The 17,179-nt window shown below is 40.3% G+C and overlaps 1 protein-coding gene across 1 annotated transcript in view; it reads right to left on the reverse strand.

Annotated features, from left to right (window-relative positions):
* gmds (GDP-mannose 4,6-dehydratase) overlaps nt 1-17,179 on the reverse strand; it is a 163,998-nt gene that overhangs the window by 28,177 nt on the left and 118,642 nt on the right. Inside the window, exons 8-9 of the mRNA XM_034881445.1 lie at nt 10,191-10,309; nt 9,019-9,115 (exon numbers count right to left, since the gene is read on the reverse strand). Of these exons, the coding sequence (XP_034737336.1) occupies nt 9,019-9,115; nt 10,191-10,309 (216 nt within the window). The remainder of the gene's footprint in view (nt 1-9,018; nt 9,116-10,190; nt 10,310-17,179) is intronic.

Here is a 17,179-nt window from a genome sequence, read left to right on the forward strand (position 1 = left end):
GCAGTTCTGAAGGCAAAAGGGGGTCCAACCCGTTACTAGCATGGGGTACCTAATAAAGTGGCCGGTGAGTGTATAATGTGCACAAAAAGATAGATAACACAATAAATGAAAGGGGAAAAGCCAAAAAGCATATGAGCACTTAAGGTCCCTGGTTGTCCATTGTTGATTATCTTGTAGTCACGTTGGTGAAAGTCTCATCTTTGGCAGCCTGTAACTTCTCCACCTTTGTGTGTATAGCAAGAGAAATATAGTGATACAACCATTACATGTTTCAGATGCATGCTGTGTAAACTCCTACAGCTGCAATGTAAGGGATCATTTTTTTCATAGAAAGTGGGTAACCTTGTTTTAAAACTGAATGATGAAGCTACGGTTAGTTTTTAATATATTAAACTCCATCTATAGTGAATATTCAGAGATAATTGGGGTGTGGGGGTTTCACAATAATGCCCGTTTGTTCAGTTTGGATTCAAGCATACACGTGAAATAATAGCTTTAAACTCTTGAACTCCAATTTTCCCCTCTAAATTTCTTTCTTGAGCAGCCTTGACGTTAGAAAATAGAGGCCTTTTCCACATTGTATGACAACATCACACATATATTATGTCTCTGCTTGTTGTAACACTTCATTGAAACTATATGATGCTTACACTAAATGAATTATTTGAACCACCAGGTTTTCATGGCTGCACCATCACATCATTTAGAATCTTTCAAACTGTCACGTGATTTTGTACACACTACACATTTTCCCATAGTTTCCTCCGACACGTTTTATATCCCTCGAGTCCTCAAGACATTGACTAGACGTTTAAACAAGGTTTTGTGGGTTTGAACAATACCTGACTGTACAACATACGTTTGTAACATGGTTGAAAAGACTTTAAGGAAAAATGTTCTCACAACACGCTTTGACAAAATGAAATACAAGTACAATGCATTATGTTTTTCTTTGTCCAGGAGATACCTGGAGAAAGATATTTATAGGGCAGCTACAATTTAGCCTTGCAAAATATAAGTGCTGCATTTCAGGTGTAGTTCTGTCCGTCAGAATCAGAAAGAAAATAGCTTTTTTTCTGTAGCTTTTAATCATTTTACAATACTATTCAACAACCATACAGAGATAAATCCAATGTAAAACAAAGGAGGATGAATGTTGTCATGGTCACAGGTTATCATTTGTCCTTTTTGAGGCAGGTCTATCTTGTATAATGTATATTAAAAATAAAGGACATAGCCATGTAATGGTACTTAAGGTACTCATTTTGCTATTTAAAGTATTACAGGTGTGTTTGATACTGTTATAGTGGCTGTATATTACAAACTGTACATATTTGAGACCTAGAAAAAAATAATGTGTTAATGTTTGTTATTTTTGTTTTAATATTTTATCAATGCATTGCATTTCTAACAGTTCCTGTATGACATTGTTCCATGCATTGTCAACATGAACTAGACTAGCTTTTTGCATGGTAATGTGGTTTGTACATGTCAGGGCCTTGTGGCCACTCTGTGACGTCTCTGATTGGAGTTCTCAACAAACCACTGCTTGCAAACAAGTTGCACTGTGTCAAACCTTTGCTCAGTTCAGGCCCTGTCTGTGGGAGCAATCAAAGGAAGCTCTGTGAGACTCATGAGATCACTAACTGGAGTAGTGGAGGCAGGTCACAACATATCATCACAAAGACACATGGAATGCATTCAACATCACACGCTGATGATATCTAACTGTGGCAGAGTATCCAAGGGTGGACTTGTCCTTTAAAGTCAATAAAGCTTGACAATGCAAGACATTATTTAGTAACCAGATCAGTCAGGTATGTCTTTGTCATGCTAATGCTCTCAACAGGTGGACTGACTCTGCTTGCCAACAGTCATATAAGGTTGAAACACCCGCTGTCTTTATTCTCCTAGATCAGTGAATCCATTGTCTGAGCTCCTTGTCCAACAACAGGAATGACGACGTATGAGAATATGCAGCAGAGTGTGCTTCTGGTGAATTCGTTGTGCACACCTGAGTACCTGAATGACAGCAATCCGACGCAAAAAGGAAGTTTAGAATCAAGACTGGCATACGCACACGGACAGACAGTTGACAGATGCAGAGGTGTGGTTTGTCAACAAGGCTATATTTAGGGTTTGATGCGGGAGCTTTTGATTATTAGCTGCAGTCTGAATAAAATAGGAATAAAAAAACAGGCCTGGTAACTGCTTTGTTTAAACTTTCACAGGTGTGAATGCAACCTACATTTTGCGACCTAAACTTTCATACAAGTTTCTGCTATGATGTAACAAATCTTTCATGTTCTGTTCATCTGGTTTATTTGAGGTATTGCTCTTATCCAGAGTGAACAAATGTGAAATTGAGCATTCAGAAAACTCTTCGTGCCATTGAATAAACAATGGCTCCGCTAACCAGCGAAAACAAGGTCTGATGCATTTTCAGGATGTTTCTTGTGGTCAGAGCAAGGATAAGAGCAGGATTTCTTTGATCAGTGTTTTTCCTCCATTTAAATGAACACAAAGAAAACCCTTAAACTGGAATGACAAACTGTGCCTGTTTATGTGTATACGGATATTAACTTACATATTTAAAACAAAAGGTTAATCTGTCACTTGTACATGACTGCACTGCAGGGAACGCTGGTCCGGGACTCTAACAAAGCGTAACATGCATTTTTTCCGTTGTTGATACATGGGAACTTCTGATGATGATTCCTCTCTGTCACTCAAAACATTACCACAGAGAAAAATATGCTCCTTCCACTGTGAACTGCAGGGATGTCAGTGTGATAAGCATGCAGTGATCTTCTGCTGAGATAGCTGATTAACTGGAGCAGAAAATGAAATGACAATTTTGACAAATGATCAAACTGAAAGTAATCTATCAAGCTTCTCATTTGATGTCACTTTGGGCCCCGAGAATTTATAATGTGCATTTCCTAAGATTTACATACATTTTCTAATTATTAATATTATCTGATTAAGGAAGATTAGCAATGAAAATAAAATAAAACGGCTTTAACTTGGAACTCGAGCAGATGTGCCTGTGCCTAGCCCGCCTTACAGCTGCTAAGAGACCGAAAGCTATAGCTCGTGGATGGAAATTTCGCAAATCGGTCACGAACAAAGACGCCTTCTAGACTGTATTGATAAAGACAGTGTGGCTGTGGAAAACAGGAGCAATGCACTATGCTAAAACTGAAGACATGGCATGCTGCGAGCATGCATCGGTCACTACAAAATCCTATAGAGAATCTGGTCAGCCAAAAAGGTAAAATTTTGTTGGATTTATTCTGAAATGATTGACTCATATTAGGTAGACAGAGGGCAACTGTCTGTCTGCTTTATCTTACAAGAGGATAATCTTGCCTGGAAGGGCATTCTTGTGTTGCCAACCAATGTTCATTACATCACTGTGACCCTGACACAGACAGAAGTGCAAAAAGGGCCAAAAGGGTGAGAAGGTGTCCTGGGAAAATGACAGTGAAGGAGTTCTGCGAAACATTGATTGGACAGATGGAGACAAAGACAGATTGAGAGACAACTTCCCATTTATCACCACTTCTCCTCCTCCACTGAATGGGAGGTTGGACAGAAAACCCAGCGCTGTCACTCAACTCATGGCAGTTTATCCCCCGCAGCGACACATGAACTTGGAAGTATGACAACCAGGCTGCATTAGCATGGACGCACACAAGTGCGTACATGCACATAGACACACACCAATGCATTTACGGACGGTGTGCACAATCGTCACTGTCCAAAACACACATGAACCCTCCAGTGCTAAGGGAGACAAATTGGGATTTGCAATAAATATTTCAGATTTATTGATGTTTAAACAAAGAAAAAGAGAGAAACGTCTGCAGCTATTAGCAATTACACAACACAGGTTGTTACTTGGTAACTGTCCGATGAAATAAAGGTGCGTTTTACCCATTTTTGATAAATCTTGGGCCAAATGAAAGTAGTATTATTGGATACATTATGTTATGGACGGGTATGTAAGAGAAACTGGAATGACGTTTAAAAAGAAACAGTCATAACATTATAACTTAAATGCCATTTAAGATTTTGTATTCTAACATCTGGTAAATGCCTTATTGTGTTTATGAGAAGAGTTCCTTGTTGAGTATTTATTATTATTATATTAAATGCTGCAGTTAGCAGAAGATGGGAAACAGCTCATGGAGGAGATTAAGCTACTTAAAGTAGCAAAATACAGCTTGAAACTACTGGAGCTAAAACAAAGAGAAATATGATGGGCAGTATATCGAGCTGTTTTTTGGGCTGGCTCAAGAGACTTATCATGGCCTCAGTGTATGATTTGTACAGAGCCCCCAAGGTGACACAGAGAGAAAAAATAAATAAATGACTGAACAATCACTTTTGTGAGATCTTGACTTTGTTTTGCGAGATCTTTCTTTCACTATGTAAAAGTCAAGATCTCACAAAACAATGCTAGAGTGCTAGCTAATGAAAGTATGTGTTTCAAGGACAGAGTGGTGAAGGAGTTGTAAGGTGAGTGAGATGCACCGCCCATTGCTAAGGGCAGGAAAGATGGTAACCTTACCAAGAGTACCAGATTTATTGGGAGAGGGTTCGGGGGGGCTGAGGGTGCAGTTGACTCTACTTTATCTGAGAAGTTTCTGTCAGTGTCAGACTTTAAAATAGGAAGTATAGGATCCAGTATTTTTGGTGTCTGATCCACACTATGGAGTAAAAACCTGGTCTTCGTCGCGACAAATTTGATCCTCCTTTTTAAAATCTGACACTCATAAAATCCCAACTTTATGTGTCAGTATACCTACTTTTGAGGCACTTCTTTGCACTTCTTTCTGGCATATTCTGTAACAGTCTTCCCATGTTAAAAATATGCCAACACACACACACACACCCACAAGTTTACTCCACCTAATTCGTACTGTACTAATTCACACACCTATTGTACATTTTAGCATCTCTGTAGTTACCTCCATTTACTACGTTTACACACAGTCAGTGATCATTTCCAGCCTTGTAAATCTCCTAACAAAGTCTAAACACAACCGTGAGAACCAGACAGAGGAAACCCTCTGATCACACTAGAAATGTCCATAACCACTGCAATGTTTATTGCCTGGCAACCAAAAGTAATCCTAACTATTAGAGCATAATAAGCCATGCCACACCTTTGCAAAGAGCTCAGGCAGAGGCTGCTCTGAGCCAAACCTCAGTGTTGGCAGGATCCCACAGGCTGAAAGTGTGATTGACAGCTCTGCACAAAAAATACAATGGAGACAAACGGCAGCCATGACAGTTGGATCAGTTTGAAACCTAGCTGATGGGTAATTCAAAACACCCCTGACAGCTTCACATCACACGTCTTTTGCTTTTACGTTTTGACTATTTGCAAAAACAATGATGGTAGCTTTGTTTCCTTATTTTTAACCAGCATGTTTCATATGAAGTAAACATATGAAACATGCAGCCTTAAGGTATTATATTTCAAACACACACACACACACACACACACACACACCTGGCTGAACGCCCCTGTCCCAAAGGGCTGGGGAGATAAATGAGCCCATGTCAGACACACACACTGCCAGGGATAATGATGAATTACATATATATTAGCACACACAGCCTGAAGACTCCCTCCTCTTAGGTACAGCCACACATACAGGCCCCAAATGGATCTACATTTTCTTGCACCTAAATAGCAAACACTACCAAAAGAGTTTGAGTCAGCTGGGTTGTTATCTCTCTCTCACACACACACACACACACACACACACGACAGGTATTTCCACTTTAGGAGACCCACAATGCTGAGCTGTGAGCCCGGTGTCAGTCACTTCCTGTCTGAAGGGATCAGAGGTTAAACACTCCTCAGTCCCTTTAACCCCTACCATAGAAATAAAGAGACAGCGAGAAAGAGCTGAAAAATCCCCTCTGTAAGTGACCTGTTTCCCTCTCGTTATCCCTGCCGTCTTTCCCATCAGTTCCCTCTGAGCTACACATGTTCCAAGTGCTAGAAACCGCTGGATATTCGACTTTTTAACTGGAAAGTGAAATGCAACCTCAGACACGAATAACAGAGGAAGCGATTGACAGACAGAAGAACTGCTTTCAAAATTGAAACCTTTAATCCCAAAAACATTTCTAGGTTCTGAAATGTTAGGATATTCTGCTTTTTTACGTTTTATACAACTGAAAATTGAATATATTTGGGTTGTGGACTGCTGGTTGGTCAAAATACGATGTCACCATGGGCAGTCGGAACTTGTGATGCCTGATTAAGAGAGCTGCAACGATTAGTCAACTAATCAAACTATTTATAAATCACTTTAATTTTCTCCACATTTTGGGTTTGTCATAATTTTGTTATGCAAACATGGCAGAAAACATGCCGTCACCCTCTTAAATGTGGAGATTTCCCTCTTTTCTGTTTTATATCATATTAAACTGATTATCTTTAAGTTTGGACAGACAAAAGCAACACTTTTAAAGAACATAGTCCTGGAAAACTATTTTCTTACAATTTATAGACAATCAAAAATACTCTGCAGATTAGTTGATAATGTAAATAATCGTTTTTGTAGCCCTATGATGAGGGTCCTTGACAGCAATATTGTGTGTTTAATAAGTGCTGCAGTGATTGTGCTGAAGTAATTTATTTTATTTTCAATATCATTATATGGTGTGCGGTATACACGGTTTGGTTTGACCAAAATCTTACAAATACTTTATGCCAGCAGAGCAGAGCTATTGGATTGGATTGTGTGACAATGTACAGGAATTTCTATTTTTTTGGTCTATTAATCTATGAAATATTGTTTAAATTGGACATTTAGAATGTCTCAAAGTAACCAAAGTACATACACAGAAACTATTTTGTGTTGTTCTGGTCAGATCTTGAAACCTTTCAATCTTGCCTTCACAAATTCCTTTAGCTGACAAGTTTGTAAGCAGATGTTGCAACTAGTGTTTGCTTTATTGATGGACTGGGTTGACTCATAGGGTACGTAGGCAGCAACACTACAGGATACATTGAACATGTATCACAAAAGCTCTAGTCAAATCCACTGTACTGTTCCTCAGCTGATAGGTCACCGTTAGCTCATTTGACCAGTGTCTGGTGTGGTTTTCCATGTGTGTTCAGGGTTAAGACCTTTAATGTTGAGTCAACATGCACAAAGAGTATCGGCTAAGGTGTGTGAGCGCTGCTTCCATCGCCTCAGCAGGCCTTCAGCAGGGCTTCCTTGCTAATCCTCCGGCATCACTCAACTGGATCTCAGCTTTAATCTCGCCAGGCCAAAGCTCAGCAGAGGGGCGCTCCAAGCTTTAAACTGAGAACCTGACAGCTAATCTCGGCCACAACGCCCCTGGGTAACCCTATACCGTCCCAAGGGGAGCAGCCACAATACCCCTGGGCCACAGCGATGAGAGAAAGACCTCCCAAATATTAGATTGTTAAAGAGAGATGTAGAGAACAAAATGACGGCTCATTTTTTGGCTTGAATGCTCACAGCTGTTATGAACACAGGTAACATGCACACTTGTCCATAGACAAGCTGATACAAAGAGACACACATACTTGTGTGCTTTCAAAGCAGTTTCTAACGCAGCAGAATTGCCTCACCAGCTGAGTGAGTAAATCCAACACGCCCCAAAACGGCCCCGCTATTAAAGTTACATTTTCATTGTTGTTTGCATGAATATGAGGACCCATTCAGCACCAACTGGCAGGATGCAGCCTACGTTACTCTTAAAGAGGTGGACTGGCTTGTTTCCAGCTGTTTAATAGCATACAATAAGCAGCCACAGGCTGTCAACTGGACCCATTACATCTGATAAGTGTATGGTCCCAGACACAATGACCGGCGATCAGATACATGCAGAAAAAACATGTTATATTCATGTTACGGTCACATAGAAGAGGAAATATCTGCTGCGCTGTGTCATGAATTACACAGAACTATGTGAATTAGATTTTATCGCAGTAGATCAACTTTATTCTGCAGCAGTGAGTGTTGTTTGTTGATATGGTCTGCATGATTAACTGCACAGCAAGCTATATAACAGAAATAAACTGAAACAAATGCTTCTGGGAAACAAATAATTGGCAATCATATGGTATACAGTTTGTAGTTAATTGGCTAAAACATGCAAAACCCCCACTATGGTCCTCTAAGTTAGCATTAAGTGACAAGTTACCTTAGGCTTAAGTCAAGAGAAAAATCTCTTTTGATTCCGACACATCTCTAAAGTTAAACGTACAGATGAAAGTACAAAGTTTGGAGATCATGATGGTCTGTCAGTTATGGGCTCACTCAAGGCAAAAGCAACAAACACAAACACATGATAAGGACAACCCCTGTCAACCCAACTGTAGCTGTGGCCAGAGACTGGGTTCAGTCAATTTGCTAGCTTAAAAAGAAAAAGCTCAAAGTGAGAGAGGCTCATTTGTATTACTCCTCATCACCCATGAACATTCTTTTAAAAATATAAACATTTTAATGGCATTTTTAACTAATGGACAATATGCGAATTAACAAAAATACGACAAACTGAGAGAGACGGGATGGTTTTGAAAATGGAGGTTGTGGTTACATACAGCACTGTAGCACGCATCACAAACCACCAGGGTAACTATTTATAGCTAAATACTTCTTATGTTATGTTAAAATAAAGGAGCATATTTAAAAAACAATCTTGATCCACTTACTTGTTTTTTTTATAAATCTAGTGAATGGATAAAGTGTCAGCTAATGTGTTCATGAATGTGCACATTTAGTTCCTTCACTTAAAGTCTGCAGCCATGAACGATAAATCAAGTAAATAATATATAAAATAGGTAATTTCAATCCTTATGAGTGTCTTTAAAAATACTGTTCCACAAAGAAGATATTAATGCTTAAATATTAATCGAGAGAGAAGAGTAAAACCAACTTCAGGCCAGAAGATGATTTGAACAAAGATGAACAACACAGCTACACACAAAGACAGACAGGGAGAAATGTGACTTACCACTTCAGTGGGACGGAAGTATTTTGGGTCCACGTTCACATGTACCACTCCTGTCTCCTGGCAGCGGCCAACCTCCTGCTCATCCTTTCCCTCCCACCTGGAGAGACACAAATCTTAGCATAAAGGAAACATTTTCCCACAGCTGCTGGAAGGCTCAGCTGTCTGTTCCTTCTTCTCCCTGATTACTTCTTGTGCAGTTTGTTTCTTTAACGACTCGTGCAGACAAAACATGTCACCTGTCTTTTTTTCTGAAATCAACACACCCCTTCACCAACATGTCAGAGTCTTCCAGGACACAAGAGGGAGGTGAATAAGAGGTGAAACAGGGGAGGGGACTGAGATGTGGCATTGAACGGGAGACAGCCGTTTCCACATTATAACTTAGACACTTAGACAACTTTTAGACACAGAACCTGTGACCAGGCTGGCTTCATCTATCCAGGAATGTTCTGTCGTGGCTCTTTTCAAACATGAACCACTACAGAGAGAGCTGCAATGTGCAATGTTGGCTATTCAGAATGCATGAAGGAAAGAATTTGCAAACCTATTTTGAAATTGATATCATTGTATCAATTTTGAACTCTGCAGCCTTTTTCATTTGATTAAAAAAGATAGCGATGGAATTTCTATATTAGAGGCCTTTTGCTGTGTATATTTAAAACATTTTGCTTGGTTAGCTGGATGAAAGTCAAAACGGGGCATTAGCTGATAGTCTGATGAGTACTGTGCTTTTCAGGTGAGTTTTGTATTTTGTACCTGACTACAAGGTATAAAAATAGATACACTTGCATGGCCTTGTCTCATGTGATGTCATTGTCTCTACATGTTCACAGTAAATTGGCTCATTGACATTACTTTGTGAATTGTTAGACCTATTTTACTTACTTTTGAATAATAAATGATGATTCAAACCCTCATTTATTTCAGGGCACACACAAACTGGGCATTGAGTTTTTGTAAAAGTTCATGCTTTGATTTTCACGTTAATGTGATGGAATTCAAATCTGACTGGAAAAGTGTTATAAAAATGTCAGAAGGTACGTCCTGTAATTGTTGTGACTGTCATGGAAAAGTGACATGGGGGCTTATTCATGATCCAGACCTGTGAAACCGCCAGAACATGTATGGAAATGATCTGATTGTGTAGTATATGTGTCTCTATGTGTACTCACACAATGGTCTTCCCCACACGTTTGAAGGCCTTCTCCACAAACTCCCTCACACTGTGCACCTCCCCCGTCGCTATGACCAAGTCCTCTGGCTCCTCCTGTTGCAGCATCAGCCACATAGCCTAAAAGAAACAGTGAAACAGGGACAGAGAGGTTAAACCCTGAGAGATCATAAAGACAGTTCAGCGCTCCACACTGGACCCTGCCCAAGTTAGTCCTGACAGACAGGAAGTGAACCTGCGACCTCAGAGCGGGGCATTCGCCCGTACCTCTGTCCTGACGTCACTGCAAGGGCTCATGGGACAACTATCGTGGGAAAGGAGGACAGAGCGCTCCCACAGGCCTACTGGGCTGCTGGCACACACAAGAGCACTCACGTGGCCATGAATGCGCATGCACCTATGCACGCAAACACAACTGACATGGCCCAACCGATAATTATACCACAAGTTAGTAGCAAACGTTAAGGAGATGATAAAGTTCCAGTTATAAAGGTACAGCAGCATCTAGTTCTGACTCTTATTTCTAACTGCACAGTGCAGCCAGTATTATCATTAGCCTATATATCCCAATGAAAGCTGATAGTCTGAGTCCCTTAATGGACCCAGCACTATATTAAACAGCCAACAAGGGCGTCTGTGCGTGGTTCCATAATATTTATAGTGAACCAGAGCCAGCAGGTCAGAGCAACTGACCTCTGGCACGTCTAGGCTGATTAGTAGAGACTCGGAGGGAACAGACAGACAGACAAGGAGATTTTATTGATTCTATTTATTGATTTCATTTCTTATGTATTTGTGCTTCAGATTCTTGGCATACTGTTTTAACAAAAACAACAAAGTATGTTAAAAGCTAAGTTTATTTTTTTTAGTCGATCTGTGTTGCCACTTACAGTCAAAAATGTCAACATGTTCTGCGACTCTTCACTGCTACACCTTCAATATACTAAATTAGGGACCATGATTCATAAATCATGACACTTCATACTGAAAACTCAACGCAGACATAAGATTTCCTGTCGATGCCTCAATCCTATGATTTTGTTGTGCCCCAGTTCCAGCTTCTTGTAGTCTCAGTAACTGACATTGGCGACTCGTTGACGGACAAAAAAAAATGTCTACATAAAGAAATGATGTTTTTGTGCGTGGTTCAGTTTAAAATATTTGAATGAGAATTGTCAAATACTAAACAGATTTAGTGAGCTGATTTGATGAAGAGATAAATGCAACATATTTGGATTAACATCAAAACTCCTACACTTCGTTAAGGTAAGTGACAACTTTTACCTCTTCTGCTGAATAGAAAACTACTTGCACAATGACGTTTTAGCCACACTGTTAACCACCAGTTCTGCTCTGGCCTTTTGTACATGTGTCCAACACACACTGTCCGTTCTCTACAGCAGAGAGGTGGAGAGGTGAGGAGTGGGTTTCCCCTCTGTCTCTACAGAGGTAACATACACTTTGTTTGTTTCACTCTCTGAGGATCACAGCGGCACAGTTTATGTGCTCTACTTAGATTTGTATTGAATGGTGTGTGTGTGTGTGCGTGTGTGTGTGTGTGTGTGTTCCATTCAGCCACATCAGGATGTTTCATGTGATAGCGTTGGACAGAGCAGAGACCGTCTCTCTCTCCCTCTGCACATTTAGTGTTCCCTCTGCAGTACTACTCATTGGTGTGTCTTTTGCAGAAACACACAAAGAAAAGATGAAAAACCTGAGTTCCCAGACGCTTCAATGTTCATTACACCTCACAAAAAAGCACATGACGGAAACATTCTTTTATTCATTTTAGAAAACAAAGGTTCTCAGTATATGTCCTAACAATCTATTAGATCTAACCTATTAGATTTAAACATTTCATTTGTATAAGTAAACATTTTTGCCATAAAGCGATGCTAGAGGAAATGTCAGGGTGCCTCAAAAATATAACAATAAATGCTATGAGAGCCATGACTATCAACAGCAAATGTAATGGGAATCTGTTTCACTTAGATGTCCTGGTGATCATGAATATTTATTAGACATTATATTTGACATGTTGGTGTGGCAAAAGGAAGCTTTTTTGTGTCCAAAATGGGAAACAGTTCATCCTCTGGGGAGCAGGAATATGTTAGGTTATAAATACAGATCTTCTAAAAAATATTTTTAAATTTCTTGTATATAGGCATAACATTTTGACCTGTGACAATGGCAGTTAGGGTGGGTCATCCAAATCATTAGGAATGTTTTTCTTTTTAGGGACAATACATATTGATTTTTCTTATGTGCTAAAGTACTGTATGTGCAGATTGTGGCTTTATATAAGCACATGCCTAGCTCTGACACACACACACACTCACACACACACACCACACACCCCAGTGGTGATGGAATGTTCCTCCTCGGGGAGGCGAGGCCATCCTATCTGAGGTTCGTTCAGGGTCAACTGACCGCTCAACGCTGATGGCTCCCCTGAGCCTGACCTCTGACCCTCCGGCCCTGATGAACACAACAGATTCTCACACTGCTACATGAGCCAACGCCTGCATCTCAGCGGATGACTGACAGGACAAATTCCATCAGAATCTGTGCTCCTAATTTTTTCCACATTTTGGGTTTGGGTCAAGTCAATAGGAGTTTTAAATTATTTTACAATACCAAGTGCATCCTTGCATGCATGAGATAATCAAAACTGGGACGCACTCATAGAAAAGAAGCCTCATAGTGCTACAAGAGGTCTAGAACTGCACAGCGCCCCTTTAAGCATATATGGAAAGTCTTTTTTTTCTCTTTACCATAAATGATAAAGCAAGGCCGGATTTCATGTAAAAACTTATGTTACTAATCCTAAAAATAAACATCAATTAGCTGGTTAATGCATTTACAGATTTACAATACGTCAACCTTATTTCTATACTTTTTCTTGACGCAGGTTATTGATGGACATTAAACACGGAGAAGCGGCGAGCAAATCAACCACAATTAATTGTTTTTACAAGTAAAACGGCAAAGTAATGAGACATTTCCAATTCGCTGCCGTTCTCGGTTATAAATGATTGTAAAAGGAATATCTGAGTTTTGGATTGTTGGTCAAACAAAACAAGCAATTTATAGAAATTGTGAAGGAGATTGTTTGTTTGTTTTTACACAATTTTTGGGCAATTTTCTAGATGAAACAAAAAAATCCTTACTTGCTACTTGCAGCCTGACATACAAAATAGTATTTAAGAAAACAAACAATATCGACCACAGATCTCGCCTGACAATTAATACACATTTTGCCATTTTAAAATAATCCAACCTTTCCCTTCTCGATGTGAGCAGGATTAATTATCAGTAGAGACGGTGATATATCAAACACTGACATCTACACTGTAAAACTGTTTTAATCATCCTGACTGGCTGATTATTTGAACTTGTAATGAAGCAGGCTCCTTCCCTTCTCCTGCGGACCACGCTGATGAATGTGCGGCCTGTAGTAAGCTGGACTGCGATGATGGGAGTTGGGAACACAGCTCGGCTTCTCTCGCAGCCAGAGAAAATGTTTACAGCAGGAGCTGAGTGATATGACCTCTGCTGATTTTTTTTTTTAGCCGGGAAATGTGATAAATAATAAGATGTGTATTTGTCTGCTCGTTGTAGTGGAAATAGAGTGAAATCATGGGAGACTGTGGTTCATTCTTCTCTCCCCGTACAGGGATGACAGCTTAGGAGAGAGTGCTGGCTTCACTGCGGGTTTTCCCACATTGAACTAATTTTGTTTCTCAAACTCTTTTACATCAGCCCACCCTTCTGTCTTCTCTCGTATGTTGCCCCTCCTGCCTTTCTTAGCATTGCTCTGCTTCATTAGATACCTGATAAACAGCTCAGAGGCTCAGCCCTTCACACTGAACCCGTACCTTCCTGTTCACATGGCCACAGGATGACCCCCATCACACTCCGTACTCCACCAGCTCAGAGACAGACACTGACCCCTCCAACCAACCGCAACTCCTTTACCTGAATTATATTCTGACACACACAGGGGAGAACCTGGTGACCAAAGTTCAAATGCTCCATTTCTCGTTCAGAGACTGTTGAAAAACATGCATGTATGTAATGTCTGTGACATTTTCAGATCTGGTTACAAGTTGGTAAAATACCCAGACTTGTTAAGCTTTTTTCAACATTTAACACATTTCTTATTATTGAAGTAGGATTGGGAAGTATGACAATACATTATAAACTGTTAGAAATGTGCCATTCTGTTCTTATTGCAAACCGATGAGCAGGACGTTTTTCATTGAATTTGCCAGATTATTACACCCACGTGATGAAGCATCTCGAATTTTCCAAATAAAACTAAACTTGTAACACACACACACACACACACACACACACACACACACACACACACACACACACACACACACACACACACACACACACACACACACACACACATTATATTAAATAGAAAAAAGCAGCAATCCTTCACAAATCAGTAAATTCTTTTGGCATTTTTTTTGTGAAAATGGTCGCTTTAATAGGAGATTTCATAACTTTAGCATTCAGCTGCGGTGGCTGCCACTTTTTTTTCCTGAAAGTGTATTATATTTAATCCTTTCCATATGCCCCTGTCAGATAGGACAGATAAAGCACAACCAAAGCTACCAGGCTGCGGGAAAATCCCTGGTACACACCAAGGGCGGTCTGCTGACTCAGAATAGTTATGTATAGGTCACATAGTGCTCACTCTCAGCACGGTGATACTAAAGGCTGCAAAAAGGCTGTTTCAGGCCACGAACACTTTATTTCTTATGCCTAACATGCATGTGAATGTAACAGATTGTTATAATTAAAATAATTTATCAACCTTTGTAGCGTACATTCATTTGTCCTAAATACTATTACAGGACAGTATTGGCAAATAAATACGTAAATAAATGTCTTACTCAAAGACACTTCAGCAAAGTGGATGGGAAGAGGAACAAAACACACTAAACACCAGCTTAAGTGACGAATTATCTGGACCTACCTTCTCTGCGCCCAGCTGACCCCCTCCATCCAACCCTTCCCCTCCACTGTGTCTCTTGCCACCCCGTTCCATATTGTTACACCCCCTCAGTCCTCCATCTCAGGCTTCTTCACTACAGCTGACATGTGGAATGGCTCCCGGTAAACACTTAATAGAGCTGCTATTATGGTCGCAGAAAGCCATCAGGCCCAATCACGGCCTGCTAATGCCATTAACCCCCTGGGTCACTCACTCACTCACAAAACACACACTCTATGCTTCACCCACACATACAAACAGACAAACCCGCTTTTACATGAAACCACAAATCCACTACTGCAGGGATTCATTCCAATTCCTGCACCAACACAGACAAAGCTTAAAGGAAAACATTGTCAATTTAAATAATTTCTAACCAATTAAAACCACATGACGTGAGTCTGTCTGACTGATGGCGGCTTTGCCAACAGGCAGTGTATTATCACAGAATTTAACAGGGGCTCTAATGGTATAGAGCACTGAAAGTTTAAAGAATCTTCCACACTATAGACCTCGACCAGAGCGGCTTTTCCAGATCATTAGTAGCTTAAGAGGTTCTCAGCTCTGTTCCACAACATGCTTCCATAGCTGCCAGACAAGAATGTTGAAACCTGAAAAATAAGAAAAGTGTTCTTATTTTGTTGTGGGCCAGAGAAAAGCCTTGAATTGGAGCAGACGCAGCTCCGGCCTGCCAGCCCAACCTCATACCACTGCTAATGAGATTAATGACCAGCGCTCACAGCTATGATACAAGACATTAATGCATCATGGTGGGACGTCACAACTTGGCTCCATGGTTTTGCTCATGTACGTCATGAGTCTGTGTTATCAGCTGGTCTTTTCGGACCCACATACATCAAGGCCACTACTTCCCGGATACACTGGCAATCATCTGCAGCCATCTTGTACTGAGATTAGTCAAATAATATTGAAATTACGACTCCAGAATGACCTAGGTCCCCAAACTGATTCGGCACTGAGGCCAGATAACCTCCTACTAATGTAGATGTATGCCTATATTTACTCCAAATGTCTAATTACAGCTTGCATCGCAACAATTCAGAGGATGACAAACACCATGGGTCACTCCCTCTTTCCATGCACAGATCTCCATCTAGACTCCAGTTTTAGTTCTTAAAACTTGGCCAAGGGTGGAAGCCAATCTTATCCTCATACTTGACTATGGAGAAATACTATGGAAAAACAATGCTTACATAACAAGTATCAGAATCTTATTCTGATGCTGATACTTATGTAGTGAATCATTGTTTTTTTTCTCCAGAAATCTTCAATTTTGAATGCGTCACAATCGTGAGCTGCATTTCTAACTGTTGGGGTGAACGACTCTTTAGTATACAGCAACAGCTACCCTGTCTTTCAAGGTCATTTTGGTAATTTACCATCATGCTTTTGACAACAAATTGATCACCATCAACACTGTTTTTTTTGGCAACAAGCCTCTTTGCAGGGATTAAAGTGTTAAGTGCACCTCTACATACAAGTTTATTTATTCTTTAACTGAACCTATAATTATATATTGTTATATATGTGTTGGCACGGCACTGTGTTGGCAGAATTATGTAGAATATGTTTGCAACTTCTGCCAACCGGTGAGTAAGCTTTATAGAGAGAATAGACGGGACGATCACTGCCTGTATCACAGGGAAAGTTTATACTGCCGATTTAACGAGTAGGTTGTGTCACTTAAGTGAAAGAGTGTATGAAGTTACATGTGAGTGGATGGCAACACATTGAGAGTGTGTGTGTCTAAGTGTTAAACAGCATTCCGTAACAGTGCAGGATTATCCAAAACACCGGATTAGAGAAGAATGGACACGTTTGACAGCTTCCTCTGAAATTCTGCTCTCAAAGGATCCTTTTGTTCTTTGTCCGTACGTGGCTCAGTACAAAATGCACACACCTTTTCACACACACACCTTTTCACACACACACACACACACACACACACACACACA

This window comes from Etheostoma cragini, chromosome 9 (genome assembly GCF_013103735.1).
Source record: "Etheostoma cragini isolate CJK2018 chromosome 9, CSU_Ecrag_1.0, whole genome shotgun sequence".
NCBI lineage: Eukaryota > Metazoa > Chordata > Actinopteri > Perciformes > Percidae > Etheostoma > Etheostoma cragini.